Raw genomic sequence first — 15,291 nt, 5'->3', positions numbered from 1 at the left:
AGTCATGTGTGCTTGTACTTGCCTGTGTGTGTGTGTGTGTGTGTGTGTGTGTGTGTGTGTTTTCTTTGCTGTGGTGGAAAACTATAATGTGTTAGTCTTTTCATTGTCCGTGTCTGCAACTCAACTAGTCATCTTTATAGTGAGTTGCAATCATATCCTTTTCATAATATTGTTTGTATTCTAACCTGGGGTTTAATTTGTTTTATTACATTTTATTTATAATTATAGTATATTTATATAGTTATTTTGTTTTGTTTTATTTGGGAGATAAATTCCAGTTCATTCAAAGTTGCCTGATTCAGTCCTCGATTGATCCTAGAATTTTTTTAAAAAATTATGAGACAGAATTGTTGGGCAGCAGTTACCTTCACTGAACAATATGTGGAGCACTGCTGAAAGACACCTGCGAAATGAAAAGACACACACCATTCCTGTTTTCAGAACCAATAGATTTTTCATCAGGGAGGAGAATTGGACAGGTCTGGGAAGGTTGAGGAGGAAGGGAACATCATTTAGATCACAGAATGAGAAGGACCCACCTGTAGTGAGGACAAGGCAACACAATATTTTTTGTACTTGAAAAATGCCAAGTTGCATCATGTTCTAGAATTGTAGTTTTCCCTCTAACTAGTTGGATAGGTTAGTTCCAAGTCAGAGAAAGGAGCTGCATTCTGTCTGCTATAAGCAGGGATTCTGAAACTTTTCCTATTTCCCAGCACCCTTCTGAAACTTCCCCCCTTCTCCCCATTATTTTGATTTCCTTTCTCAGCACTTCTTATACTTGGCCCATGGTATCTGTTTACTTCCATCTAATCACTGCAACTATCAGTTATTTCAACAACAACAACAACAATAATAATAATATTGTTGTTGTTAAAGCACATAAGAGGTAAATTTTTATTTTAAATTAGCATAAATTTTACTTGTATCATTCAAAGATGGTGCAAGATGACAACTACAACTAATATATAAATAACCATGACTCCGAGTGCAGTAATTTGAATTCAGCACATATGCATATTTCACTACTTTTTTCCCAAATTAGTTCACAAATCCATTAGTTAGTTAAAATTTGTTTCCATCTGTAACAGTACTAATAAAGTCAGAAAGTTTTAATATTTGAAAGATCATGACATACAAATAATGCTAGAATAATATTTAACATTTACATGCCAATCTAAAAACTGCTGATTTCAAACTGATCATCTAAAAGGAAAATAAACAAGAGTAAAAATGCACACAGTTCAAAAGTCGTATTTTTACGTTTGCACATGTGGTGTGTTGTTTGTGTCTGAATATATGGAGAAAGCAGATTGAGTCCTGGTTGGATCTTTGAAATAGCAACTCACAGATCCCCTTCCGTCTGCAGTCAAAATTGGTGTTTTGTCTTGATTAATGTCATTGCCTTAAATGTTCATTCACATCTATGAGTTGATCCAAAGGGTTCTTGCAAAGTTGGGATATTTGTTCTGAGTCTGCACTCAAGAGACTTAGATTTAAATTCATTTCAAAGTGTTCCGTCACTTGAGAGGTCTACTGTTGAAAAGTGGTGTGTGATGATCGTATCAAATGGATTGTGGATCCAGTCATACCCAAGTGAATGTTCTAGAAATTTGTCCTCAGATTGTTGACAAATGTTTCCAAGATGTACTATGCCAATTTTATTAATTTTACCTACATTCACCTCATTTTCCTCCTCGAAACCATTCAGATAAGAAAACATCTTGTAGTTATGCTTCTAGCTGTCCAAGTTTATATGTTAAAATTATTCAGTTTCTCAAAACATAGGCCAGTTAGCATATATAAGGAGCCAAAAGTGTAAGACTGTCATTCATTTGGAAAACATGAAATTCATCCTTCAGCACCATAATGCATTTATTCTTCAGTTCCGCAATGCAGTGAGAAACTTTACCACAAGACAACCAATGTACCTTCATGTGCAATAGAAGCAAATCATGAATAGAACCCACCTCCTTGCAAAGAATGGAAAGTAGCTTACTGATTAAAGCTTGGGCTTTCACAAAATTCGCAACACTGACTGCATCATTCAGCACTTAATAGATTTGTGGTTGTACAACTCTAGAAGTCAACATCCCCAGTATATCGTGTACTACGTGATTTTTACAAAAGATCTCTCAGAGCTTTTTAGGAACTGACACTTCCTTTTAGTTGTTGCTCGTGACATTTAAAAAATTAGATGAGGTTTACTTACATGGTCTAGCTGTTTTGTCTGTGGGTGCATCTAGTTTTATGGGCTTGAAGCTGTCATTTGCTAAAATCTCCAGACAAAGAAAACATTTGGTCGTTTCTCATTATTCAAAACCTAGATATTTACATACTTTGATTTTGCATTTAGAACTAATGTTGCTGATAGGAACAGAGGAAGATGTGAAAGAAAAGTATATTTCGATTAAATTTGAATCTTTTTCCTTATTAGAACTACATAATTTCGAAGAAGCAGACACACTTGGGGAATGACTTCCATGGGATCTCTTGGTACCACTGCAAATCAGCCCCTTATCCATGGGAATTGCAGAACTTGTATCACTTTATTTTGAATCTAGTTAACTACTACCACTGGAATACACCAGAACTCAACTTGTAGCTAACTCACTACATTCAACCTGACTCAGGAAGCCTGGCCGAGATCGGGTGGACGGTCAAAATGACTATGATTAACAACTTGTTCTTGTACCCCATGGTGCAAGGAAGTGGCAGTCACATTGTTGGCTTATTGTCATTAATAGCTGTTAAATGTTTGGTAAGTAGCTAACCCAGCAGGTGATTAGGGACGGGCTGTGTGATGAAATAATTGTGAGATTCGTGACTTTCCTCACCATTCCTGCTGACAAGATCTGCTGATCAGTTCTTGTGAAGTATGACAGCAAATTAATGATGGGCCAGCTTCCTAACTTGGTTCATGGAAATGAGAATCTGAAACTATCATTATTTGTTCACTGGAAGACTCTTTCTTACAGAATATGAATTACAAATATTTCGATGAAAGCCAGCATTCCCATCTCCTACTCTCTGCCCCACCATCATCACCACCGCCACAACCACCACACTCTGAGGGCAGCTATCCTGTAGGATCATGCCAAGTGAAGAAGTATGCAATTCAATTTTTGGGTTCAGGGCAGTTATGCTTTAATTGGTCATTAGACATTACTCCATTGTATACTTAATAGCATAAAAATTGTTCATCAGCATTCTGGTCTTTGGACACTACTGTTATATACTCAACAGCATAAAGATTGGTCGTCAATGTTCACAGCAGGGTCAGTCTTTACAGCGCTGACTTTGGTTCTATCAGTACCTATTCCAAGGAGTTAAAACTACTTCAATGCAAATACAATGTGTTGTTACTGTCTATAGTTCAAATATTGTTTGTGCTATTGGAGCTGAATGATAAAACCTGCAGAGTTTCCATACCATGTGGCTCACGGAAAGAGAAAAATATACAAACAAACGAGCTGATACGTGAATAACAGGGAGACTGTAAGACAGCCTGTAAATAATGTTCATAGTATTTGTAAAGAAAAATATGTACTGTTAAGAAAATATTGAGGAACAGCACTGGTAGAAAAATCAACAACACTGGAAAAAGACTTAAACTCAATTGATGAACAAACATGGGCTCAAATTGGATTATATGGAAGAGTAGTTGTTGTAGTTGTTGCTTATTTCTCTGAGCACAACTTTGTGTGCAGTGTACTGTGCTGTCAATACTTGAACTGAGGAATAGAAACCATCTTCATCAGTCTGTTAAAGAATACATACAAAAAGTCTGAGCTTCCATTTGATTACGTAAAGAGACCAAAAACTTTCAGGATCAAGAAAGCGTGTGTGACAAGGCAACTCCATTTCACCAAAACTGTTTTCTGCAGTCATGGAAGAGATTTTCAATTCATAAACCTGGGCTCAAGAAGAAATTCTGTTTCTGTGCCTCCCTGATGGGATTCCTTGTTACATGCATCTAGCATATGGTTTTGACGATTTATTTTCATGCTAATTGTTCATAATTCAGTAAGAACTACTTTCAGTCTAACATTCCAGGCATCTACCTCACTTTTAATTCCTCGCCTTGGGCTTCTATTTTTGCATTTATGGTATTAAATTCACACTTTACATTTGCATAGTTTTTCTTGTCTACACTTTCAAATCTGAGGTGTCTTGTACTAATTGTTCTATTCTAGCATTTACATAATGAAGAACGTGTAAAATTAACTTGTAATTCATTTCCTCCCTATTTCTAATCTAGTTACTAGCGACACAGTCAAAATGGTTATAAGATTTCTTGAGGACGCAAAAGTAACATCCACTAGATCAAAGCAAACACCACTAACAAAAAGACTGAAACAAACAACGTGGTTTTAGAACAGCTCACTGTAGTTGGTCACACACACCTTGCTGTCACACAATGCTGATAAGAAACTGGGTCACTGCACTATGTGGACCAGGGTTGCTGTACGTTGGTGAGCAGCTGATGTTGATATAACTAGTTGCTGTGTCGTAACAGGGACATGAATGCAGTTGGCCACCATTCTTCCAACTCATGGACTTTATAAAATCTTCTGCTCCATATGTATTGTTGATAGTTTAATTTTAATTTATCACAAAGATACTTCTTGAATTCTTTTTCTTTCGTGTTTGTATTTCCTAAAGCACCTCATAATGTTCTGTTTACTTTGTTGTTAATTATCAACATTGATAATTGTCAATCTTGAATTGAAATGTTCAATTTCTGTTGTTTAATTTCTTCCTTTCTTCTCTTTGTTATTGTTAAACTCCTAGCAATTATTGTTCAGAGTTCTGTCAGTAGGCCACCAGAATGTGATGTTCCCCGTTTAAGTATGTACGTCCTCAAATTTGACTTAATTGATTTCTTGTTTTGTTAACCTTCTGAAGCTCCAATATAATTTATGTATGAATGAGGATGCAGGATTATTAGACTTCGTAGATGGTGTTGCAGTCTTGTATAACATTCGAATTGAAATGCTTTGAGATATGTAGAACTCGTCTAAATAAACAAATAGTTTCTTCTGTAACCAACTCTGTATATTATTCCATAAAATACAAAAACTTCTTCTAAACACTACTTGACTACATAGTAAATATCATATAAAACTGTATGTGTCACTTTGACAGTTTGTTACATGAATGAGTAATCAGTGTCCCCATTCCTCATTAGTTTTGCATGTTACACTATGGACATTTAGTTTGGGCTTGCAGAATTACTCCAAACTGGGGTGTTGATGCATAGAGTACACACAAAGACTACAGTGTTACTAAATATCGTGGAGATCGTGTGGTCACTGCCCTACCTAGAAGACATGCAATTGCCCTCTGTACACTTGTTATATGCAAAAATACTTTTACTTATTAAATTGCTACAGCGCTTAAATAAGACACTGTCATTTGTGTAGTAGGTAAACATAGGGTCATGCATAACTTTACCAAAGTGATATTTAACACTACAAAATGAGCTTGTTATACCAATTGTCTTATGGGACCTAGGCATGTACTTGATAATTGGAAACCAGTCACTTCGTAGGGTTACTTGGTGAACATTGAAGAGATGCCTGATGGGAATTACAAGGAGACAAGAAAATAAGCAAATAAATCAGAAACAAACTGAACTGTGAGATACAATTATGACAGCAATTAAAATGAACTGGAGGATGGTGCAACATCTAGCCAGGTGAATGGATGGTAGGTGGACCAAGGAATCTTTGTTGCATTCCAAGAAATATGACAAAAGTGAGATAGTGACATAATAGAAAGTACATAAATCACATTAGAAAATATGCAGGAGTGATGTGGATGCGTATCACTGACTAATCCACAGAAAAGTGTAAAGGAGACTTTGCTAAACAGTGGATGTCGGAACACTGATGATTAAAACTGGTGGTGCTGATCTAATGAATATTTAAATCCAGCAAAATAGTTGCAATAGCATTATTTTTTTTAAATGACGTAGCAAAATCATAATCAAACCCTTTCCATTTTTACTTATCAGGAAATTTAATTTAACCTCTAGGAGGTAATTACCTTCAGATTGCAAACTACTGTTCTTGTTACATGTGCACACCTACCCAATACAACACAGTGAACTAATGATAAATTTATTTTCAGTCTCGTGCCAGCCAGCCAGTGCATTATGTACTGGCATGGCAGGATGACGGTACCATCAGGGACGTGACTCGCCGATATTGCTCTCAGTGGCATAATGTGACACGTAAGCATCGTGTTGATGAGGAATGGTGGAAGGAGTCTCTCAAACCATTTATGGGCCGAAGGACAGCTCGTGATGACGAAGAGGATGAAGACTTGGACCGTCAGCTGCAGGATCGACCCCTGCCTACCAGCCTTGCAGAGTGAGTTTCTGAAACAGTCTTACACATTGGGTCATAGAATGTAAAAAGGGTGGTGACATTTGTTAAGTAATGAAAGAAATGGGAATATTGTGATCACATGTTTGTGAACCATCTAAGGCAGATGCACCAGTCTTTGACAGTATTGTGATCAGACTTGTGTATTTCCTATAATGTTGCAGCCCTATGCCTAAAAATATCTCCCTTAGAGTTTTACTGAACACCCTGAGCAACTTTTCACCTTAAATTGTTTGCACTGCCTAAAATAAAAAAAATAAACCAAAAATTATGTTCTAAGCCGGATCAGTAGCATCAGTCTTCGACATGCAAGATTTTCTTGTGTACCAGTCATTAACACTCATATGAACAAGTCAGTGACAGTTAGCTCAACATATATTATTCTATGGTACTTTTGATACCTAAATGTATGTTAAGTGAAGGAATACCGTATTTACTCAAATCTAAGCCGCACTTCTTTTTCCAATTTTTGTAATCCGAAAAACCGCCTGCGGCTTAGAATAGAGTGCAATGTAAGCGGAAGTTCTGAAAAATGTTGGTAGGTGCCACCACAACTAACTTCTGCCGTCGAATATATGTAGCGCTACACAGGCAAGCTTTGCAGGCATAAGGATAAATACTGGTGCCAAAACCTCTGCGACAGTAAAAAAAAATTTTAAAAAATGTGGAAGATGAGCTTTTTTCTCCGCCCCGAGTTTCGACCACTGCATTTTCATACATTATCCAACAAAGTAAATACAAATTCCGCATTGTTCGTCTTCGAATGTAGCAGCATTTCAATGTACTACGAAAATCCGACCTGCAATACTGTTTGGGATGTTTGTCAATATGGCCAACTCTAAGTTCTGAATTTTTTCCTACCTGTGAGAAGAGATGGTTGCTAATAGGATCTTTTATGAATTGTGAATCACATGCAGTATTCTCTTCACCATAAGAATAATACGAATATAAAAATTTTGCCATGTATTGTTTCGCGTTTGCTGCTATCTCATTTAAATCCTGTCTGCCTAATAAAATACGAAACAACAGTGAGACAACAGCAAACGCGGAGAAATATACATATCATGTCATGTTTATATTCGTATTATTCTTATGCCTAATAGTGGTACAGTCAGAAATGAAGCACGGCAATTGACTAGATTTTTAAATCTAAGATGACTCAAATTTTTGTACAGAATGTAATGACTGAAGAGGCGCCTGCTAAGATTTTCAAACGGAGAAACTTTTTCGCTAAACTCTCGTTCAGAACATCTTCTATCATACACAGTCTATTATTTGGTTTTTGTTGATCATTATCAAAGAAATCAGCAGTGTAAGGAACAACAAATACCAGTCTTGTTTCACTACACTAATGAGACGTTCGCTCTCTCTCTCTCTCTCTCTCTCTCTCTCTCTCTCTCTCTCTCTCTCTCTCTCTCTTTTTAATTGTAAGCAGCGGTAGCGCGCACAAAAGCAAGCCATACCGCGTGCGGCGGCAGGTCGTAAACACTCATTATCAGAATGCGACAGACAGTGCATGACACAGTACAGTAATGCATTTTCTGCTTAGTGACGTAAATACCTATAACAAAGAGAACTGCATATCACATCAAAGAAAAATAAGCAATCAATTCAAACCAGATGAAGCACGTGAAAGAGGAAGGGTACCCGTATAAATACGTACGGAGTGCCTGACGCATAGCAATGGCTACCTGGTAGAGCTTAACTGCTAAGCTTAAGACTCGAACCAAACTACTGTAGCTGTATCGTTATTCATTCGACCTAAATTGTGTCTCGTATTACAATGGACCAACTTTGTTTCGATTTGGAGGTGCGGCCTAAAACTTTTCTCTCCCCTTGAATTTTGAGTCTCAAATTTCAGGTGCGGCTTAGATTCGAGTAAATATGGTAATGCAATAAGTTCTGTACCAGCCTCCGAACAGAACTGAGGCAAGCATAAAATCGTGTGAAATTCATTATTTTCAATGAAAAGTATTCTATGCTGTTGGGTTTCTTGTTCAATTATCCAAGTCCAGAACACATTTACCATGTAATTTTAGAATAGGGGCCCACACAGTGAGCCACTTTCAGAACGGTGAATTCTCCAAGTTCTTGGTATGCTTTTAGCTGTTACATCAGGAATTCTCTCATATGGAGAAAAAAAGTATCAAGTTGTATGAGAATCAAGCTTACCAGCAACATTTGCTTTTACAAATTGGGCTTTTATGATAGGGTTCCCAAGACTTAGTTTGCTAATTTGACCATGCTTGGAATGATCTTTTTCCGCCCTAGTGTGAGCCACATTAATCCTTTAATTTTTGAATAAAGAGAAATGTTTTCTTTTTATATGCAGGTTTGTTTCACCTGTAAATTATAGCTGCCTTCACAAATTTTTTGATTGCCCTATGGTTAGGGACCTGAAAACTTCACTTTTGCAATAAATGAGAATTCTGCCTCAAAATGAAAAATTGCAAAATTATCTAGCAAATGGTATTTCATAGAAAATTGTATTCAGATGAATTATTATGAGTGATAGATTGAAAGAGCATTGTTTTCTGCTTATAAGTATAAAAAATGTAACCAATTTTTTGTTATTTATATTACACACCGTCTGGCAAAGCCCTAATTAGAAAGATAATGTGGGCATGATCATGTCTGCAAAACAAAAAACACACAAACATGACAATGTATCTTCCAGTTCCATGCTAATTATTGATTGTAGAATGGTCTGCAAAACTACCGTATTTACTAGAATCTAAGCCCCACTTTTTTTCCAGTTTTTGTAATCCAAAAACCCGCCTGTGGCTTAGAATAGAGTGCAAAGTAAGCGGAAGTTCTGAAAAATGTTGGTAGGTGCCGCCGCAACTAACTTCTGCCGTCGAAAATACGTAGTGCTACACAGGCATGCTTTGCAGGCATAAAGATAAATACTGGCGCCAAAACCTCTGCGTCAGTAAAAAAATTAAAAAAAAAAGTGGAAGGCGAGCTTTTTTCACCGCCCCGAGTTTTGACCACTGCATTTTCATACATTATCCAACAAAGTAAATACAAATTCTGTATTGTTCATCTTCGAATGTAGCAGCATTTCAATGTACTACGAAAATCCGACCTGCAAGACTGTTTGGGATTTTGTCAATATGGCTAACTCTACGTTCTGGATTTTTTCCTCCCTGTGAAAAGAGATGATTGCTAATAGGAACTTTTATGAATTCTGAATCACATGCAGTTTCTCTTCACCATAAGAATAATACGAATATAAACGTTTTGCCATGAATTCTTTCGTGTTTGCTGCTATCTCATTAAAATCCTGTGTGCCTAATAAACTACGAAAGTAGTGTGAGACAACAGCAAACGCGGAAGAATATACATATCATGTCATGTTTATATTCGTATTATTCTTATGCCTAATAGTGATACTGTCAGAAATGAAGCACGGCAATTGACTAGATTTTTAAATCTAAGATGATTCTTAATTTCTGTGCAGAATGTAATGTACAAAAGAGGCGTCTGCAAAGATTTTCAAACGGAGAAAAATTTTAGCTAAACTGTCGTTCAGAACATCTTCTATCATACGCAGTCTATAATTTGGTTACTGTTGATCGTTATCAAAGAAATCAGCGGTGTAAGGAACAACAAAAGCAGTATCTTGCCATTGTTTCGCTAATGCGACAATTCCTCTCTTTTTTTTAATTGTAAGCAGCGATAGGGCGCACAAAAGCAAGCCATGCCACGAGCGGTGACAAGCCGTAAACACACATCTTCAGAATGCAACAAACAATGCATGACAAAGTACAATAATGCATTTTCAGCTAGAGTAAGGTAAACACCCATAACAAAGAGAACGGCACATATCAAAGAAAAATAAGCAATCGATTCAAACCAGATGAAGCATGTGAAAAAGGAAGGGAACCCATATAAATACGGATGGAGCTCCTGACACATAGCAATAGCTACCTGGTAGAGCTTAACTGCTAAGCTTAAGACTCGAACCAAACTACTGTAGCTGAATCGTCATTCATTCGACTTAAATTGTGTCTCATATTACAATGAACCAGCTTTGTTTCGTTTTGGAGGTGCGGCCTTAAATTTTTCTCTTCCCTTCAATTTCGCGTCTCAAATTTCAGGTGCGGCTTAGATTCGGGAATTTTTTTTTTCTTTTTCTTGATTTTGAGTCTCATTTTTCAGGTGCGGCTTCGATTCGAGTAAATACAGTACCTCGTTTATGACAGTGCCAACCTCGCCATGTAATTGGGCGGTAGCCATTACAGAATGCTTGTTTTATTTTCATGTTTTTAAATGAGTGAAATTACTAATCCTGGTCCAGCTTTGAGCTTGATTACAAACCTCACAATCCCAGAAGGGGCGAGTAATCACTGAGACCCTGTGTCAGTTCTGTTTTGGTAGAAACAGAACACAGATGCTGGCTGGCTGCCTTGCAAGAGAGAGGTGGGACTTGTATCCCCACACTACACATGTCCCCTCTGGCAGTCATAATTCTAGATTCTTTACACTTGTGGCTGACAGCTAGTTTACAATGTCTGCAAACTGCGTTATGTTGTTGTTGTGGTCTTCAGTCCTGAGACTGGTTTGATGCAGCTCGCCATGCTACTCTATCCTGTGCAAGCTTCTTCATCTCCCAGTACCTACTGCAACCTACATCCTTCTGAATCTCCTTTGTGTATTCATCTTTTGGTCTCCCTATACCATTTTTACCCTCCACACTGCCCTCCAATACTAAATTGGTGATCCCTTGATGCCTCAGAACATGTCCTACCAACTGATCCCTTCTTCGGGTCAGGTTGTGCCACAAACTTCTCTTCTCCCCAATCCTATTCAATACTTCCTCATTAGTTAAGTGATCCACCCATCTAATCTTCAGCATTCTTCTGTAGCACCACATTTCGAACACTTCTATTCTCTTCTTGTCCAAACTATTAATCGTCCATGTTTCACTTCCATACATGGATACACTCCATACAAATACTTTCAGAAATGACTTCCTGACACTTAAATATATGCTCGATGTTAACAAATTTCTCTTCTTCAGAAACGCTTTCCTTGCCATTGCCAGTCTACATTTTATATCCTCTCTGCTTCGACCATCATCAGTTATTTTGCTCCCCAAATCACAAAACTCCTTTACTACTTTAAGTGTGTCATTTCCTAATCTAATTCCCTTAGCATCACTCGACTTAATTTGACTACATTCCATTATCCTTGTTTTGCTTTTGTTGATGTTCATATTATATCCTCCTTTCAACACACTGTCCATTCCGTTCAACTGCTCTTCCAAGTCCTTTGCTCTCTCTGACAGAATTACAATGTCATCGGCAAACATCAATGTTTTTATTTCTTCTCCATGGAATTTAATACCGATTCCGAATTTTTCTTTTGTTTCCTTCACTGCTTGCTCAATACACAGATTGAATAACATTGGGGAGAGACTACAACCCTGTCTCACTCCCTTCCCAACCACTGCTTCCCTTTCATGTCCCTCGACTCTTATGATTGCCATCTGGTTTCTGTACAAATTGTACATAGCCTTTCGCTCCCTGTATTTTACCGCCTGCCACCTTCAGAATTTGAAAGAGAGTATTCCAGTCAACGTTGTCAAAACTTTCTCTAAGTCTACAAATGCTAGAAACGTAGGTTTGCCCTTCCTTAATCTAGCTTCTAAGATAAGTCGTAGGGTCAGTATTGCCTCAGGTGTTCCAACATTTCTACGGAATCCAAACTGATCTTCCCCAAGGTCGGCTGCTACTAATTTTTCCATTCGTCTGTAAAGAATTTGTATTAGTATTTTGCAGCTGTGACTTATTAAACTGATAGTTCGGTAATTTTCACATCTGTCAACACCTGCTTTCTTTGAGATTGGAATTATTATATTCTTCTTGAAGTCTGAGGGAATTTCGCTTGTGTCATACATGTTGCTCACCAGATAGTAGAGTTTTGTCACGACTGGCTCTCCCAAGGCTGTCAGTAGTTCCAATGGAATGTTGTCTACTCCCGAGGCCTTGTTTCGACTCAGGTCTTTCAGTGTTCTGTCAAACTCTTCTCGCAGTATCGTATCTCCCATTTCATCTTCGTCTACATCCTCTTCCATTTCCATAATATTGTCCTCAAGTGCATCGCCCTTGTATAGACCCTCTATATACTCCTTCCACCTTTCTGCTTTCCCTTCTTTGCTTAGAACTGGGTTTTCATCTGAGCTCTTGATGTTTATACAAGTGGTTCTCTTATCTCCAAAGGTCTCTTTAATTTTCCTGTAGGCAGTATCTATCTTACCCCTAGTGAGATAAGCCTCTACATCCTTACATTTGTCCTCTAGCCATCCCTGCTTAGCCATTTTGCACTACCCATCGATCTTATTTTTGAGACATTTGTATTCCTTTTTGTCTGCTTCATTTACTGCATTTTTATATTTTCTCCTTTCATCAATTAAATTCAATATTTCTTGTGTTACCCAAGGATTTCTACTAGTCCTCGTTTTCTTACCTACTTGATCCTCTGCTGCCTTCACTACTTCATACCGCAAAACTACCCACTCTTCTTCTACTGTATTTCGTTCCCCCATTCCTGTCAATTGTTCCCTTATGCTCTCCCTGAAACTCTGTACAACCTCTGGTTTAGTGAGTTTACTCAGGTCCCATCTCCTTAAATTCCCTCCTTTTTCAGTTTCTTCAGTTTTAAGCTACAGGTCATAACCAATAGATTGGGGTCAGAGTCCACATCTGTCCCTGGAAGTGTCTTACAATTTATAACCTGGTTCCTAAATCTGTCTTACCGTTATATAATCTATCTGAAACCTGTCAGTATCTCCAGGCTTCTTCCATGTATACAGACTTCTTTTATGATTCTTGAACCAAGTGTTAGCTATGATTAAGTTATGCTCTGTGCAAAATTCTACCAGGTGGCTTCCTCTTTCATTTCTTTTCCCCAATCCATATTCACCTACTACGTTTTCTTCTCTGCCTTTTCCTACTACCGAATTCCAGTCACCCATGACTATTAAATTTTCATCACCCTTCACTATCTGAATAATTTCTTTTATTTCATCGTACATTTCTTCAATTTCTTCGTCATCTGCAGAGCTAGTTGGCATATAAACTTGTACTACTGTAGCAGGTGTGGGCTTTGTGTCTATCTTGGCCACAATAATGCGTTCACTATGCTGTTTGTAGTAGCTTACCCGCATTCCTATTTTTCTATTCATTATTAAACCTACTCCTGCACTACCCCTATTTGATTTTGTGTTTATAACCCTGTAGTCACCTGACCAGAAGTCTTGTTTCTCCTGCCACCAAACTTCACTGATTCCCACTATATCTAACGTTAACCTATCCATTTCCCTTTTTAAATTTTCTAATCTACCTGCCCGATTAAGGGATCTGACATTCCATGCTCCGATTCTTAGGATGCCAGTTTTCTTTCTCCTGATAACATCATCATCCTCTTGAGTAGTCCCCACCTGGAGATCCGAATGGGGGACTATTTTACCTCCGGAATATTTTACCCAAGAGGATGCCATCATCATTTAATCATACAGTAAAGCTGCATGCCCTCGGGAAAAATTACAGCTGTAGTTTCCCCTCGGTTTCAGCCGTTCGCAGTACCAGCACAGCAAGGCTGTTTTGGTTAATGTTACAAGGCCAGATCAGTCAATGATCCAGATTGTTGCCCCTGTAACTACTGAAAAGGCTGCTGCCCCTCTTCAGGAACCACACGTTTGTCTGGCCTCTCACAGGTACCCCTCCGTTGTGGTTGCACCTACGGTACGGCTATCTGTATCACTGAGGCACACAAGCTTCCCCACCGTTGGCAAGGTCCATGGTTCATGGGGGGTAACTGCATTATAGCAACCAGAAATTGAACTCCTTCAACAGATTATGACCATATTGAAATTCCTCCCTAGTGTGTGAATAGTTAGATTTTATCAGATATTGGTCACACAGCCAATGATAGGTTGAAATCTTATTCTGCGGATTTTGAAATTATCAGATTGGTTAGGAAATGGAAAGTAATGTTGAGGAACATTTTAAATAAAAGAAACACTCTATTTTGTGGAGATACAATGTTGCATCATCTCAACAGAAATAATCATTTATTGAAATCTGAAATAGGTACAAAATAAGAAAACACTCAAATATATTTTCAGGGGAAAAAAACTGTTGAAGTTTTTGCAAAACCAAACATTTCTGTCAAAAATCTCCGCAGTTGCCACAATTTCAAAGCACTCATATTTCGACTTAAGGTATGTAATGTGATAATGTTTTAAATTTGTACAACTAATCATTTACGAACAAATTTTAGATGCAAAATTATCTCAATTTGGCAATTGTAGCATTCGGTAGGTAAAAGTAATTTCATTTTCATATGATATAATTCTCCATACAGTATAATTTATTTGTATCACCAATATGAATGTTATATATAATGACATGTAATTTCATTGTGTGTGTTCTTCATACAGATTCAAACACAAGTGATGATTACAATCTGTTACATTACGGGTGCACATTTTATTTCCTTTTTTAAAGTACAGTGTATTATTGTCATTCATAATGGCATCAGAGCCAGGCAACAATAAACAGGTGGTCTTCTTGCACACTCTGGCTGTTAACTAAAATGTAGCTTAGCATTTTAGCCCACTGCAACAGATTCTGCTGTCGACATGCTGTGCTGCTCGCGGTCTTGACACAGAACGGAAAAGCAAAAACATTTATGGAATATACAATATCTTATTATGAAAATAGAATCATTTAAAACTTCCTGGCAGATTAAAACTGTGTGCCCAACCGAGACTCAAACTCGGGACCTTTGCCTATTCGTGGGCAAGTGCTCTACCATCTGAGCTACCGAAGCACGACTCACGCCCGGTACTCACAGCTTTGCCGCAAATAGGCAAAGGTCTCGAGTTCGA

At 37.8% G+C, this 15,291-nt stretch overlaps 1 protein-coding gene across 3 annotated transcripts in view; it reads left to right on the top strand.

Annotated features, from left to right (window-relative positions):
* The window catches only part of LOC126282224 (DNA repair protein complementing XP-C cells homolog), a 289,038-nt gene that overhangs the window by 238,810 nt on the left and 34,937 nt on the right, over positions 1 to 15,291 (top strand). Inside the window, exon 2 of one of the 3 annotated variants that reach the window (XM_049981789.1) lies at positions 6,136 to 6,377. The exons of the other annotated variants lie outside the window; for them this stretch is intronic. Coding sequence (XP_049837746.1) covers positions 6,136 to 6,377 — 242 coding nt within the window. The remainder of the gene's footprint in view (positions 1 to 6,135; positions 6,378 to 15,291) is intronic. 3 annotated transcript variants of the gene reach the window in all.

Source organism: Schistocerca gregaria, chromosome 7, assembly GCF_023897955.1.
Source record: "Schistocerca gregaria isolate iqSchGreg1 chromosome 7, iqSchGreg1.2, whole genome shotgun sequence".
Taxonomy (NCBI): domain Eukaryota; kingdom Metazoa; phylum Arthropoda; class Insecta; order Orthoptera; family Acrididae; genus Schistocerca; species Schistocerca gregaria.
The sequence above is the reverse complement of the archived record's forward strand: the minus strand, read 5'-3'. Positions and strand labels throughout refer to the sequence as shown.